Source organism: Numenius arquata, chromosome Z, assembly GCF_964106895.1.
Source record: "Numenius arquata chromosome Z, bNumArq3.hap1.1, whole genome shotgun sequence".
NCBI lineage: Eukaryota > Metazoa > Chordata > Aves > Charadriiformes > Scolopacidae > Numenius > Numenius arquata.
This window is the reverse complement of record NC_133616.1, coordinates 3,396,123-3,412,265: the sequence shown is the minus strand read 5'-3', so window position 1 is coordinate 3,412,265 and position 16,143 is coordinate 3,396,123. Positions and strand designations below refer to the sequence as shown.

Below are 16,143 nucleotides of genomic sequence, written 5' to 3'. Positions count from 1 at the left end.
TTCAAGGCCAGCTTGGATGGGGTTTTGAGCAACGTGGTCTGGCGGGAGGTGTCCCTGCCCATGGCAGGGGGCTGGAACTGGATGGTCTTTAAGGTCCCTTCCAACCCAAACCGTCCTATGATTCTATTTACACATACATTAGGGTTGTTGAATCTATCTTGAAGTAGATACGTGTATTATCCAGCTTGGGTACTTCTGCTCCAGGAAAAAAACCTCCCTGGTGCTTGGAGCTATAATAACCCCTGTCATTGGCTGAGCTGAGCAAACACAATAGAGCAGGATACAGCCAGTTGGATGAGGAGCATGTCTACGCTGCTCCAGCAGCGGTGATTGCCGTCAGCTCCACCATCTCCCCTTGGGACATCATCTTCCACCTCCTGCAGAGCTTCCGCTCGCTCTTCACTCCCCTTGTTCAGCTCTTGTCTTCAAATTGTGGTCTCTCACAGCCCAGCTCCTTCATCCCCGCAGCAGTGCTCAGAGCAAATCACTGCTTAGCTTTGCATCAGATCCAGGGACCGCATCTCAGAAAGGCTGTGGACGCTGGTGACTTGTGGAGTACCTAGGGAGAACTTTGTCTTTCCAGCTGATTTTGCAGTGATTATCATCAAAACCTCCTGGCAGCAGTGAGGGCCAGAAAAAGCTCATAAAAGTTGCTTAAATGAGAACCTAGGTTCTGGGAACTCAAGGATGAAGCCTCAAATATTTCCCAAAAATGATGCAAAAGTCCAGCTCACATTGTGGAAGTTGGTCCCACGGAGAAAACACTGTCCTGTTTACTATGGAAAACGAGTTACCAGCTCCACCTTAAAGGCAGGTGTAAGGATTTGCTGGAGGTTACCCAAGAGCAGAGGAGGGTTTTAGCTGAGAGCCAGGGTCTGTCCTTAAAACCTCAGCCCCTGCCTGCTTGTGCTCCGCATCCCCTGCCGGCAAATTGGCTGCCTGAATTGAAGATGACCCCCGAGGGCTCCGGGCGCTGCATGAACTATTAGGAAGCCCCATCAGCTTTGTGACATCTCAGTTGGTGTCTGCGCCGCAGGAAGAAAGAAATAAAATAAAACCTCCAATTTATAAAGCGGTGGTGGTAGGGTGGTGGTGGTAGCCGTGTGCTGCTGTTTGGCTTCTTCTGTGGTATTTGCATTAATGTTTTTTAGCCTCAATTCCTGAGGAAATGAGCTTTATACAATTGCATAAGATTTATATTCGGCCCCTCTGCTCACCTGAACTGGGAAGTATTATTAGTGGTACCACGAGGGGAAAAGGGAAATAGCAGCCGGGGACGTGTTGAGCATCAGAGGGTCCAGTCATGGCTCACCCTTGGGCTGCAGGGAATAACCTTTTCCAAATTAGGGTCCCCATGAGGTGACCGATGGTTGTGGGTGGGATGTCCCCAGTCTCAGTGATGTAAGTATTTGGTTGTTGTTAATTGGGGTGCAGAAAACTCTTAAAATCATAGAAATATTTATGCTGGAAAAGATCATTGGGTCCAACTGTTAAACTCCATCTTGGTGTGGTTGAACTTTGTATTTCATCTGCCTGCTGGGTGGGTATGATGGGAGGTGATGGAGGATTATGCCTGTCCTGGTGCAGCCGAGACCCCCAAAGCACCTCCAGATACGGGTACGGGACCACCAATGTGCCAGTGTGGCTTCGGTGGCAGAGCTGTCACCAGGCCACCACACGAGGGCAGTGCGGTTATAGAATCGTAGAACCATGGAATGGTTTGGGCTGGAAGATGATGGGCTTAAAGATGATCCAGTTCCAACCCCCTGCCCTGGGCAGGGACACCTCCCACCACACCAGGTCCCTCAAAGCCCCCTCCAACCTGGCCTTGAATCCCTCCAGGGATGGGGCAGCCACAGCTTCTCTGGGCAACCTGGGCCAGGGTCTCACCACCCTCACAGCAAAGAATTTATTCCTGAGATCTCATCTCAATCTCCCCTCTTGCAGTTGAAAACTCAGTTTGAGTGTGCCAGGGAGCTGCAGAAAGCAGGTGATCAGAAACGGGGAGAAAAGCCCCAAATTGTGCTTATGGGATGGGTTTTTTTCTGCAGGTAGGTTTCATGCTGGGGAACTGGACATTGCCAGGGATTGCTCCTCAACCCAAGCACCCTCGCAGTGACAGCCCACGGGAAAGGGTCAGCCTGGAGGGCCACCACGAGGTGGTCCATCACCCATCTCACCACCATTTGATGCCGTAACTTCTCCATCCCCCCGTCCCACAGCAGCCTTAAGGACACACGAGCCACTCACTGCTTCAGGTAATAGTTTATTTTCTCCAGGATTGTAAAATGTGCAGCAGGTACGTGTATAGGACCGCCGTTTTCTTAGCCAAGAGGAGTCGCAACCAAACAAGAGACCGAAACAAAGAAACCTAACAGTATCCTGCCCTACAGCAATTAGTGCAAGTCATGTAAAACATCAGTTCAACACAGGAAAACAAGGAAAAAAAAAAAAAAAAGAGGCATTTCCAAGCCACAGGTATTTTCTCTCCTGCCGTCGGGACGGTGGGAATCCCAGAGGTGGGGCTGGGTGGGAGGCGGGATGGGGCTGCCTTCACCTGGGCTCCAAGAAGGGGCTTTTCTCATTTCAACCCTTTAGTATTTTTTTTTTTGGCTTGGAAAGAAAGTCACGCACAGACCAAGGAGGTGCAGGCTGCCAGCGGTGCCAAAAGGTGACGGGCAGACACTAAAAACCCAAACAACTGCAAAAACACAGCATTTTCTGAAAATGAGATGGCTGGAGTCTTGCTTCATTTACTCTCTTATCTTAAAACTTTCCTCTGCAACCACACAATCTTCCAGCTTCAGGGCATCTAGCCTGTAAATAAAAGCACTAATTCCCCCCAAAATGGGTTTGTGAATACCCGGGACGGAGGAGCACGGCAGGTCCCATGGGGCCACAGGCAGAGCAGGAGTGTAGCAGCAGTGGGGGCAGCATTTGCAGCCCCACTGGTGTCACTGGGAGCCCTGTCCAGGAGCACACACTCAGGTGTATAGCAATTTAAAGGGTATTTTAAGAAATTATTCACTTTTTTTTTTTTTTTTCCTGCCAAATGGAAAAGCCTCTCGCTTCCCAAAGCGCAGGCTCGCTTTTTCCTTTTTTTTTTTTTTTTCTTCTAAATTTTTTTTTTTTGGGGGGGGTGGTATTTCATTTCTACTGCACAACTGGAGGAAGAGGCTCCGGCACCACTCGCCAAAGGTTTCCGACGCAAGGGCAGGGAGCTGCCCGCCCACCCGCCCGTCGGTGAATCCACGGGGGAGATGCTCCTTTTCGCAGCAAACACCTGGTGCAAACAAATGCCATGTGCGCGGCATCACCCCGGCACCGCTTCCCACCACCCGGCTCTGGATGATCCGGCAGCTGCTCGGGAGCAGGAGCGCAGCCATATGTTGCCGCTAACAAGCATTTACTGAAGCTGGGGTTTTTTTTTTTTCTGCCATTCCCATGTGTCTGATTAGCGGCACAGGTCCTCCGAGCAATTTTCACATTTTTCAGCTTCCCCTTGCAAATCTAATCTTTTTTTATTTTTTATTGGCAGCATAAGCAAACCAGAATATGAGCATAAACCAGGGTTAAAAATCACAAGATTAAGAAAAAAATATGTATTTAAATAGCTAAAAAGTAATTCACCTAATTTTAATTTTTGTATTTTTTTTGTGCTCAAAAAACATGCTGTTTATGTACTGACCCTGCTGTGGTCCTGCAAGCTCTGAGCACAGATGCTCAATGACCACCCGACCGCCCTGGGAGGGGAAATGCAATTTCCATCTTCTCAAGCCACATTTTTGGACTGTGCCCGCGGGGCCAGACCCCTGTCCAAGCACCTGATGCTGTGGCAGGTGCTTCTTGGCAGCGTGAGGGAAGGAAAATAACGGGTGGCTGTGACAAGCCGGGGTGTTTTGCTGGGATTGCGGTGGGGTGTATGACCAAACAGCCCAAATTCCTGGTCCCCAGAATTGGGAGGATGGACTTGAATTTCCCATTGCATTCCCGGCCAAAACAGACTGGGAAGAAGTCCAAGCTGACCAAGCTGGTCTGTGCCTGTGTCCCATCCCCAGTGACAGGGCAAGAGGTAACAGGCACAAACTTGAACATGGGAAGTTCCATCTAAACATGAGGAGGAACTTCTTTCCTATGAGGGTGGCAGAGCCCTGGAAGAGGCTGCCCAGGGAGGTGGTGGAGTCTCCTTCTCTGGAGACATTCAAACCCCACCTAGATGGGTTCCTGTCCAGCCTGCTCTGGGTGACCCTGCTCTGGCAGGGGATTGGAAGAGGTGATCTCCAGAGGTCCTTTCCAGGCCATATCATTCTGTGTTTCTGTGAAAGGTTTTGCCAGGGACTGTCCTATCAGCTGAGCAGAGAGGAGGGAGCTGCGGTGCTGAGAACATCCCATCCCTCCCCGTGGTTAACCTTATCTCACTGTCGCTGTGGGAAAGGAAAGCAGTTTAGTCCAAGCGCATTTTTCCAAACCACATTGGTAGGTAGTATAGATAGGCAGGTGCCATCGAAGGTGATTCATCCCACCCTTGGGAGGTCCAGCGTAGGTGGGGTGAATCACCCTCCAGCAGTACAGGTTGGCTTCAGAGGACAGCTGGAAATCACATTGCAGGTTAGGACATCCAAAATTAAAGTGTCAACATGTAGGTGTCTCAATGTGCAACGGGATGCCTGTTAATACACTTCCAAAAGGCTGAACAACATGGGTTGAGTCCCTCCATTCCTACCTGGGACCTATTTTCCAGGGTTTTGCACCTCTTTCAAAAATAGCAAGGAAATTCTGCGACTCCTTAGAAGCAACACATGAATTACAGGGCTCAGGTTCATGTCAGCTGTGTTCACAACGTCATAGAATGGTTTGGGTTGGAAAGGACCTTTAAAGGAATGAGCAGGGACATCTTCAACTAGATCAGGTTGCTCATAGCCCCGTCCAGCCTGGCCTTGAATGTTTCCAGGGATGGGGTATCTACCACCTTTCTGGGCAACCTGGGCCAGGGTCTCACCACCCTCAGTGTAAAGAATTTCCTTCTGATGTCTCAACTAAATCTCCCCTCTTTCAGATTAAAACCATTACCCCTTGCCCTGTTGCAACAGGCCCTACTAAAAAGTTTGTCCCCATCTTTCTTCTAAGTCCCCTTTAGGGACTGGAAGGGGCTCTAAGGTCTCCCCGGAGCCTTCTCTTCTCCAGGCTGAACCCCCCCAACTCTCTCAGCCTGTCCTCACAGCAGAGGGGCTCCAGCCTTCACAGCATCTCCATGGCCTCCTCTGGCCCTGCTCCAACAGGTCCATATCCTTCTAATGTTGGTGGCCCCAGAGCTGGAGGCAGCCCTGCAGGGGGGTGTCCCCAGAGTGGAGCAGAGGAGTAGAATTCCCCCCCCTCACCCTGCTGGCCACGCTGCTGGGGATGCAGCCCAGTGCTCACTGGTACCTGATGCAGCCATGGTGAGAAGATGAACAAAAATCCACCATAAAACCAGCTGGGAGAGAGCCCCGCATCCTTCCATCTTGAGGTGTGGTGCTCATCACACCCATCCTGGTTGGTGAAGGGGATCGAAGCCCTGGGAAGGCACCTCCATGCTTAGTTGGGCTCCCATATGGATACCTGTGGCCTGGAGTCACTGCACAACATCGAAATGGGAAGAAACAGGGTTTTCTCTAGTCCTCCCTCCCCACCCCCAAAACATGATCACCCAGCTCCTTCCAACCCAGCGCAATGCGGGAAAATCAACCTTAACTCATTAGTCGTCAGCAGCATCGCAATGCCAACGGTCCCCTCGGGCTAGAGCCCGTACCAGCTAGATGCTTAATTAATGCATGATTATTTTGGCTTTCCAAAAGGGGCCTTTGGAAAGCACTGAATTTGTGACCAGCAAACATATGTAGACCTGAGGCCACAGGGATGGCCACGCCGTCCCGAGGAGGGAGGCAGCTCAGCATCTCCAGTGGCTTAGCCTTCTTGGCATGCCCACTGGCAAGAGAAGCAACTCCTGCTAAGAGCTTCAATTACTACAGTTTAATAAATACATAAAAGGATCTAGTATCTTTTTTTTCCATCCACTTTCTAGCGTCAATGAAAGTTAAGGGTGATTGTCCCGTGCGAAACTAAGGCAAATCTGTTTGTGTGTGTGTGTGTGTCTCTCTCTCGTTTTTTGATTTTTTTTTTCCATTGTTTTGTACATAAAGCAATCACATAAAAATAGTTATAAATAGAAAAATTGCAAAGGTTTTATCCCCCTAGACAAATAGGAAAAAAAACAAAAACAACTCCAACCAACCCAACAAACAAATCGAGACAGAAAAGCCACCTTTCTTCAAGTCCTCGTAGATTATACAGTACTCAGCATCTTTGGATACTTTACAATGACTCCAAATCGTAGACAAAAAAGACACCTGAAGTAACCAGTCATCTGCAAAACGTCGCTTGTGTAAGAAGTTGATACAGATTTAAAAAAAAAAAAGTTTGATGCAGTTTTAAGAAGTTTTCTTTTTTTTTTTTTCTTTTTTTTTTTTCTTTTTTTTTCTCTCCATTAACTTGTTGCACACGGAGTCCTTGTGGATTTCTTTTTGGAGGAGGAAGCGAGCGTTGGGCAGTTCCTTGGAATCATTCTGCTCAGGATGGTCTCAGAGCAGAAGTCCTTCATGCCCTTATGGGGGGGCTGTGGATCCTGGACCCCTTGTGTCCCCTCCCATGCTCCGGTGGGGAGACCCTCATCCAGCCACTGCTCCAGAGCGGCACCGTCGATGGGCAAACCAAAAATTAACGAACTCGCAGTCCTCTCATTCACTTTGATTCTGCTGACATTGAAAGGTAACAGTAAAAAGAGAAAGAAAAAGCCCTAATTTGTAACATTTACATTTTCAAGAGCTGGTTTTACGTAAAACCAGCTTCCCGGGGCACCCATCGCAAGCCATCTCAGCTGATGGTGAAACCGGCGTCCCACCACTCTAAGAGGAGCCATCGGAAGAAGATGGCCATCAAAAGCCTTTATCCTTAAGAGTAGCTCACGTTTTTAGGGGCTGAAGGAGGCTGATGGGGCAATTCCTGCCAATCTGCCATTTATTTTTGGCCTCAAAAGAAATATTACATAGGGGTGGCACACTCAGGGTCTGCAGGGATGCTGGGGAGAACCCCAGACCTGGTGGCCACCGTGGGCAACCTTCAGCTTGGAGCACCACATCATATGTTACTACCTCATCTTTTGAACCGACAAATGGTGAAGAAATAGTATTTCTGCTTGTTACCAAGTAGACAATTTCATCTGCAAGAAACCTTTTGTGGACACCTTATCCACAAAGATCCCTTGAGACAGGCAGCAGGGAAACTTGCACACCCAATTTTTTCCCAAAACTTGTGTTTTGAAAGCTTTTGTCATCAAAATATATATAGGAATTAGGGGGAATTAAGGACAAAACCCCAGACATTTTAGAACGGTCAGCAGCAGTGAATTCTGATTCTTTGGTTTGAAACGACTTTTTCATTTCAAAATTCCCACGCGGTTTATTTTCGCAAAGCAAGGGCTTAAAAAAACCCCTCAGCATCACAACATTTCTGCTCCTTCCAAAAATTTCCCTTCACCTTTTCAAGAAACTGGTTAAAATACTCAAAATAGGCTTTGGTGGTCCTTCTGAAATTTGGAAATGTCCAAAGAACCAAAATAAGTCAAAATCCCCTTTTCTACCCAGCTTTGCTCCTGGGTGATTTTTATCTCTTTTTTTTTTTTTTTTTTTAATTTTTTATTTTTTTTTTATTTTTATTTTTATTTTTTTAAGGTCCCAACTTGTCCTGCACAACAGGGCTTTCACCAGCCCTGAAAATTGATATACTACTGAGAAAGGCAACAGCTGGGATCATCCTCCCCCTCTCAATGTGGCTGTTTGACCTTCCTCTTTATCCCCTGTAGAACAAATTTTGTTGCCAGACTTGGGAATTAATTAAAAAAAAATAAAATGAAGTCCTTTTGACCAAAAGGGCCAAGGAATGCAACATATCAAAACCAAGTCTGGACGGCTTGTTGGTGTCCAGCAGGCCCTGTGGGTGGAAAATGGGGGAAATCTCCTCCAGAAGAGCCATGTCATGGTGATGGCCATGCCCTGGACTAAGGCAAGTGACATTTTCGGGAGCCTTGAAGAGAGCAGCAATCCTGGCCTGGCCCTCCCAAATGGAGCCATAAGCGGTGGGTGGCTGGATGGGACAGCAGTGCTCCATGGCCACAAAGCGAAGTGCATCGCAGAGTCTAAAGTGCCAGTGGCCATGGGGCACAGCACCCACCCACCCACCCGCTCGTCCCAGGGATCCCCCCAGCCCCACATAGGCCATGGTGGCAGGGGGGGACGAAGAGCTTCTTGGGAGCCAGTCAATGCGCAAGGGCAGGAAGGGCCCCCAAGGGAGCCGTTCGCCCTGTTGGGAAGGGAGTGGACCCATGGTGGGACTGGGCACAGGTTTAGTTGCTCGCCTCTGAGATGGGAGCCATGTGGCCGAGCCCCGCCAAGCCGCTGAAGCCCGTGCTCCAAGGATCGGGAAGCGGGAAGAAGGGTTGGGCAGCGAGGTTTTCGTTATGACCCAGGGCAAAGGCGAAGATGCCCGCATTCCTCTCCATGTCCAGCTGGGCTCGCCTGAGAAGCTTCATCTGGGTTTCTTCAAACTGGCTCTCCAGCTCCTGCAAGCTAAAGGTGGTCTTGGCCCCACTCAAAAAGTGCTTGGGGCTGGGGCCAGGAAGGCACATGGCCGCGCCGCCGAGGTGGCCGCTCATCTCCTCCAACGTTGGTGGCATCATGAAGCTCTTGTCCACCGGTGGACCACCGGGAGCGAAGAGCAAGCCGGCTGCCCTCCACGCTGCCGGCTTGCGTCCTCGCCGGGGTCGCGCGATGCGGCAGCTCTGGCGTTTGATGTGGCGATGGAGGTGGTCGGAGCGGGTGAAGCTCTTGTAGCAGAACTCGCACTGGTAGGGCCGGACACCCGTGTGGATGCGCATGTGGTTCTTCAGGTCGTAGTTGTGGACGAATTTGGCATTGCAGTGGATGCAGAGGTATGGCCGCTCCCCTGTGTGCTTCCGCATGTGGATTTTGAGCTTGTCCTGCCTGCAAAAGAAAAGGCTCTCGGTCAGGCAACGTGGGCTGGAAGGGATGCCGTTGGGATTGCTCCTTGGATCAGGAGAGGGAACAGTGGAGGGAATGTGGGGAGCTCATCCCAGGGCTTCCAGCCATGGCACTGCCCCAAGGTACGGATGCTCTTGCAGGCTGGTGTTTGCATCCACCTTCTCCTTCCTGGGGCCACAGCACCTAAACATCACACAGACCCAGCCCCGCCAAGTCAGAAGTTTGCAGCCCATCCCAACAAGTTCAAAACAGCCTAAACTGGAGGAAAACCCACTCTGGAATAAACCCCCAAAATATATGGGACTATCTAAATAAGTATAGCTATATACTTGCCTGCAAATAAGGAAATTAGTTGAACATAGAATCATAGAATGGTTTGAGTTGGAAGGGACTTTAAAGACCATCCAGTTCCAACCCCCTGCCATGGGCAGGGACACCTCCCACCAGACCAGGTTGCTCAAAGCCCCATCCAGCCTGGCCTTGAACCCCTCCAGGGATGGGGCAGCCACAGGGATGGGTGAGACCCGGGCCAGGGTCTCACCACCCTCACAGCAAAGAATTTCTTCCCGAGATCTCATCTCAATCTCCCCTCTTTCAGTGTCAAACCCTTCCCCCTCACCCTGTGACACCCCTCCCCGATCAAGGGGATGGGAAGGTGAGGAGCTCATCCCAGAGCTTGTGGGCAATGCTGTTTAAACAAAAGTTCCTCTTGGAGCTGAATTCTTTCCCTTTCCTTTTATCCTTGCACTGGCCACTGGGTGTCTCAGGAGCTTTGGTTTGAGGCAGGAGCACCGCGCAGGGTGAGGCAGGCAGAGGTGCCGGCAGCTCCTGGGTGCTCCTCACCCTCCGTCCTTCCCTGCCGTCTTCTCCATGGCCAGCACACATCCAGCCTCCCACACGTTTTGGGAGAAGGTTTTTAAATACAGCCTTAGATCAGCATAATACCCATCCCAATAGAACTTGTTTACAAATATAGTTGTTTGGTGGTTTTTTGTTTTTTTTTTTTTTTTTAAGGGGAACATCTAAAAAGCAGCAAGGATATTTTCCCAAGCTGATAGTCCAACCCTTGTTTTGGTTTGTTTTGGGTTTTGTTTTTTTTTTTTTTTTTTCCCCAATGAATAAGTGTTTCCTTCTGCCGTCTACAAAAATCCCAGCGAAGGCTCGCGATTATAAAAAGCGAAACTGATCGTAGCTGAACCCAGCCAAGCGCGCCGCCCGGGTGGCACGAGCGGGGTTCAAGTAAGTAAACAGCAAAGTGGGAGAACCCGTATTGTTTTCTGAGATGCTTTCAGTGTGATCCCTCCCAGACGTTAGTAATGTGGCTAAGAATATGGAGAATATGCGGAGTCGTGTCATTATTATACATGTAAAAAAAAAATTATATATGAAACTATATATAAAATACGTAAGCATGCCAAAAAAAGGGCAAAAGGCACCCGAAAAATCTATTTATGCTGGCGGGTCAAGCCCTTTGCACTAATTTCTGCCACCTTGCCCTGAAGTAGTTTTCGTCGACCAGCAGCACGCCAGTGCTGGCCGTTCCCAGGGCCACATCCCACCTTCCCACTGGGAAATTCTCAAAGGCCCTGTTACCCCTGGATTTTCTCATGGGGCACATTTCCCCTGCAAGCACCGAGGACAAAGCAGCGCGGAAAATTTCCTCCCCCAACACGCAAGGCGCAGCGAAGTCGTCAGGAGATGAACGCAGGGGAAGCGCTGGGAAATGTTAATAAAAAGCAGAGCTGCCAGCCCCACCTATAATATAATTTAAACCTATACATGTAATGTTTAACCTAGCAGGATCGCTTTTCCTAATAAACATGCAGCCCGCCAGGATTGTATAACGTAAATACAGGCAAAGCTGTTCTTTATTTTTCAGGTTATTACCCATCTCCGGCGGCAGACGGGGAGAAACTCAATCCTCTCTGACCCGGCAGCATCTCCGTGGGATGGAAGAGAGGTTTTATGGCTCTACCTGGAGAAGCTCAGAGGCTGGGGAAGGGGGAGAGGGGGTGTGTGAGATGCTCCGGCTGCGGTGAGGCGCGCGGGGGAGGATGCGGCGTGGGAAAACACAGGCTTTGCGGGATGGGAGCTCGGCTCCCGGGCTCTCCGAAGGAGAACCGCGCTCCGTGTGTGTGAATAACCTTAATGCAATTGCATTAGGAGAGCGATTAGGGCTCTGCGAGCTGTCACAACACAAATAACAGGAACAAATAATGTTAACCTTTCTGGCTGGAACAGTTTCTCCTTGAGCACTCCGGGATTGTCTTGGTAGAAAAGCTGAAATATTTGCCGTTTTCTCCAGCGTTTTAGCAGGGTAAACCAGCAGGCTAGAAGCTGAGCAGCCTTTGTTTAAGGAAAAAATTAATGAGCTATTAAATGAAGTCCTGCTTCCTGCGATCAGATGTCCCTGGGAGTCGGGGGTGGCAGATCCAGGTGCACATGGGGTCCTTGCCGCGGGACGCAGGATCCCACTGATGGGAAGGGATGCAATGGGGAGGTTGGGAGACCCTCATTCCCCAAAAAAATGTATTTTCTCTTTTTTCCCCCCTCAGTAAATTTGCTCCTCCACAGTTCCTTCAGCTCAGAAATAATGGAAAAGAGTGATTCACCCTGAAATCCCATTGGGGAAGCTCTGCTCCCCTGCACCCCGCTTCCCTGGGGACCCCGAGGGGACCGGCTGGATTCGCACCTCCCCAGGGAAGGCACTGGGCACGGCTGCGGGTGTGAGCCCCATGCTTTCGGGAAGCCTGAGATTCCCCCCGAGAGCAAAACACGTAACGCAAGCGGGTGGTGTTCGAGAAATCCCGGCAGAAATCTCCTTCTCCATCTCAATCACTCCACTTTGCTTAAATACACTCTCCCCTAAAGGAGCGCTCCCACATGAGAGTAAGGCTGAAAATGGCTAAGAAAAATAATAATAAAAAACCAAACAGCTGCGTGCTAATCAAAATACTTCCAAATGCATTTAAATATAAACCAATGTTTTGACATTTCCACTTTGCTCGGGGTGTTAAAGAAGGAAAAAAAACCCTCCAGCCTTCAGGCCCATGAAAGGTGACCCCAACAAACGGCTCCGTTTTTGTGAGTGATGATGGGAGACTGTGCCGCTGGGTTAGTCCCGATTTTCTTTGTGATTATTTTCTGGGGTTAAAGTCCTCCTAGCCCTCTGCTTTGTATTTAGAAGGTGTTGAGAACAGGGAGGGGGGATGTGGCAGCTGCCGGGTTTAACCCTGAGTTAGTAACAGGCCACGCTAGACCATCTCTGCGTGGTGCTTTTTAGATGCTGATTTAACCTGTCGAGATTAGGTGTCAGGATACGTGAATTCCCACCCAAACCTTCCTACTAACTTTCGCGGTGACTGTGAGTCAGTACCAACGTCCCTCTGTGCCTCAGTTTCCCCAACCAAAGCCTTGTAAAGGACTTTGGGAGCCCTCTGGGAGGGCCCAGCTTTATTATTCCCATTAAGGGGAAGGTGTTGGTGATGGGTCAAGCCAAGCTATTTCCTCGTCGGCAATTATCACCCGTAGTACCACACCCCGGAGAGCCATGGGGACGGCGGGATGGGGCTGGTTGGTTGCATCCCTCCAGCCCGGGATGCAGCCACACTCATGGGGCTGAACCCATCCCGCTCCTCCCCGGCAAAGTCGACCCAGCGCTCAACCTGGGGATGCACCAGCAGCAGGAGCCGGATCCAAACTCCTGCAGGCAGGAATTAGCACCAGGCAGTGGCCTTTTCCCCTGCAAATACCAGGGTGAGCCGGCTCACGTCGCGCGCGCCCGCCCGAGGCAGGATGGTCCCCGCGTTATAATACGGTGTCTGCTGCGCTAATGGAGCAGAGCACGGAAATTTATTTTCAGGTCAAATCCTCATCATCTGCATAACTTCCCCTCGGATATTATCACAGGGACGGGAGAAGAAAGGACAGGCTGAATGCGGGAGCACCCCAGGTGTCCGGCCATTGTCAGGAGCTCGCCTTTGCCTACTGTGCATATTATTTTCCGCTGGTTCACTCCCCCCAGCGTAATAGGGCTCCCTCTCTCTCTCGCACGCAGCCAGGAGCTGAAATACCACGCTCTTGTCAGAAAGCTTTATTATTATGGTAAAGATTGTACTCATTAGATATTAATTATACCCAGCAAGAGCAGGTCCAGGAATCTATTTGTCTCCGCTCTCCGATTAAATACACCCAGCTTTCCAGAGAAGCGTTGCAAGCTGCAGCAGTAGATTTGCAAAGCCCCCTCTGATTTATTACCATCGAGGGGTCTGCTGGGGTGAAGAGAGGTCCAAAGGCTGGGAACTGGTACCAGGGGTGTATCTGGCCGGTCACACCTGCCTTGGAGCAACCCATGTTGGGGCTGGTCTCACCTAACTTGAGATATCTAAAAGTTAGGTGCCTCGACTTTGTGGTCAAGGATGACACCTCTGCTCAACCCCTTTCCTCCTCTACCTCTCTGAGGGTGATAATCTCTTTCTACTGACCATGAAGGGAGTCAAGGTGCCAGGCTCTCGGGCAGCCAACGTTTGAGGTGATAAGTCATAGAATCATTTAGGTTGGAAAAGACTTTTAAGATCATTGAGTCCAACCATCAACCCAACACTGCCAAGTCCACCACTAACCCATGTCCCTCAGCACCACGTCTGCCCATCTTTTGAATACCTCCAGGGATGGTGACTCCACCACTGTCCTGGGCAGCCTCTTCCTATGCTTCACAACCCTTTCAGTGAAGAAATTTTTTTTAATATCCAATCTAAACATCCCCCGGCGCAACTTGTGGCCGTTTCCTCTTGTCCTACTGCTTGCTACTGGGGAAAAGAGACCAACACCCACCTCGCTACTAATGTATAATAATTAGGACTGCTCCAGCCCCAGAAAGCCCAAACACTGTCATGTCTAAACATATCCAACTTGGTTGTGGTCTACACTGATGCCAAAATGTGCAAACCCAAACTAATTACATCCCGCAGCTAAACGGCCCTCCCATCTCAACGCATCGCCCAGCACATTAGAGATGAAGCCTCCTTGGCTGTTTGACCATCTGGTTTCCAGCTGCCTCTGGTCCAACTGTGGTGAGCTATGGTGGGGTTGAAAATATCCTGTTACTTATTTAAGCTTTTGTCCAGCGAGCGGATGGACCCAGTATGCTGTGGATGGGATCCACAACCCACCAAAATCAGTAGGTTCGTTTTCTTCCTCCACCCACCTTCCCTCCCTTCCTCCCTTTTTTTTTTTTTTTTTTCCCAAAGGGATAGAAATCATGCCCTGCTTTCCTTGCTACTTTTTTTTTTGGGGGTGGGCGGGGGGGGAGAGCAAAAGAGAGATGTGTAGCTTAGGAATCAGCCATGGGTCATGACCTGGGCCCTCCAACCACCACCCACACCCCCCTGCCCCGCACACTGCCACGTGTCACCAATGCACACCTGGTAAAGCGGACTTCACAGATATTGCACATATAGGGCTTCTCTCCCGTGTGGGTCCTCATGTGCCTGGGCAGCTTGCCGGCTCCCATGATGACTTTGTTGCAGATGGGACATTGCTGGGACGCCTTGGGCTTTATCTTCCTCTCTTCCTCCAGGGGCCACGGGGGAAAAACTCCTCCGAACTGGGTAGCACTTAGGAAATTGAGATAAGCGCTATAGTCAGTCTCTGCCTTAATATGCCCTAAGGGAGCTGCTGGCGCGTTGGTAAACATGTCCTTGAAGAAGTCATTAGGGAAAGGAGGCGGAGGCAGGTCTTCCTTCTCCTCCTCTTCCTTGATCTTCCTCTTTTTGATGACCAGATCCAAGGGGCCGTTGTCTACTGGTGGCTCCTCAAGCTGGGGGAAAGAGCTAAAATCGCTGTTCCATAGGTGGGGGAAGAAGGTGGGGGCGAAAGGAGAGAGAGGTGGCCTCCTTTCTGGGATGTTCGCCTTAGGGTACAAGTTCTCCCTTAGCAAGGACTCGATGGAGAAGTCTCTTATCACCCCCAAGTGTCCAGAGGAGTTATTGGCTGGGTAGTGATTTGGAAAGTCTTTAGGTGCTTCTGTATATGCTTCTTCGGTGAGATCAGACTTCGAAGGGCTTTGGTGACAGCTGACTTCTTGGACATCAGTTAGGTTCTCCTGATTGACAAAATCTTCCACTTCCTCCTCCTCCTCTTCCTCCTCGTCTTCATCTTCGTCTTCGTCATCATCTTCATCCTCTTTGTCATCTTCCTCTTCCACCTCTCTGTCGGGCTCCATGATTTCAAGGCATACGTTGATAATGCACTGGATCTCCAGCATCTTGGCAGCGCTGAGGATGTGCTTGACGTTTGAGGTGGTGATGGTGAGGGTTGAGGTGTAGGCAAACTCGAGGATGGCAGAAAGTGCTTCAGGCTTGACAAAGTCAATCTCGTAAACATAGGGCTGGTCTGTTAAAGTGCCGGTAGTGAAGAGTTTTTTGAAGTACTTGCTACAGGCAGCAAGGACGGACCGATGGGTCCGGTACTCCTGGTCCTGTACAATGAGGATGACATCGCAGAGGAGACCATCGTGCCGCTGCTCATTTAACCCACATAAGACCTCACTGCTGTGGTTCGGGAATGGGATCCCGATAAGATCTTCAATGCCATTGGCCATATTCTCATGCAGTGCCCTAGGACAAAACACAGACAGAGGGGAATTAGCAGTGGGTTCTCAATCAGTAGCACCAAAATGACCCTGCTTTCTCTCAAAGTCCTCCTCTTCCCTGCCCCACTTGGTCCTCTGTAGTCACCTCCTGCCCCAGTGCATCTCCACGTCACCTTCAACTCCTTCTGGATCCTCTGTGATTTAACCTTTGCCTCCTTTTTTCTCTCCACCCCTCTCTTCTCCATTCCCACCCTATTCACCTTTTCATAACTACCACAAGCTCCCTCTTCTTTTTCACATCCCTCCCCCAGGGACCTTGTGCAATGATTCCCTCCCCATCACGTTTCTTCCACATCCTCCCAGAGCCAACATCTTTCCAGGCACATGCTGGATTTGCTCTGCCAGGAGCTATGTGGGGAAAGGCTGACGCTATATTTCTTCATGCTGCCAAGTGCCAGC

The 16,143-nt window shown here is 50.1% G+C and overlaps 1 protein-coding gene across 1 annotated transcript; it reads right to left on the bottom strand.

Moving 5' to 3' along the window:
• Positions 1-8,437: 8,437 nt before the first annotated feature.
• Positions 8,438-15,705, bottom strand: ZBTB7C (zinc finger and BTB domain containing 7C). Its single transcript, XM_074166712.1, has 2 exons — positions 14,516-15,705; positions 8,438-9,074 (listed from the first exon to the last, which is right to left on the bottom strand). Exons 1-2 carry the CDS (start codon positions 15,691-15,693, stop codon positions 8,438-8,440), a joined length of 1,815 nt encoding a protein of 604 aa, XP_074022813.1. The 5' UTR covers positions 15,694-15,705.
• Between the last annotated feature and the right edge of the window lie 438 nt (positions 15,706-16,143).

What these genes read in the sequence shown, in the direction of transcription:
- ZBTB7C (XM_074166712.1), bottom strand. Translation starts at nt 15,693, where the DNA reads ATGGCCAATGGCATTGAAGATCTTATCGGGATCCCATTCCCGAACCAC. An exon ending in TGTGAAGTCCGCTTTACCAG is followed by an intron (nt 9,075 to 14,515) that starts GTGTGCATTGGT and finishes TTTCTTTTGCAG; the next exon opens with GCAGGACAAGCTCAAAATCC.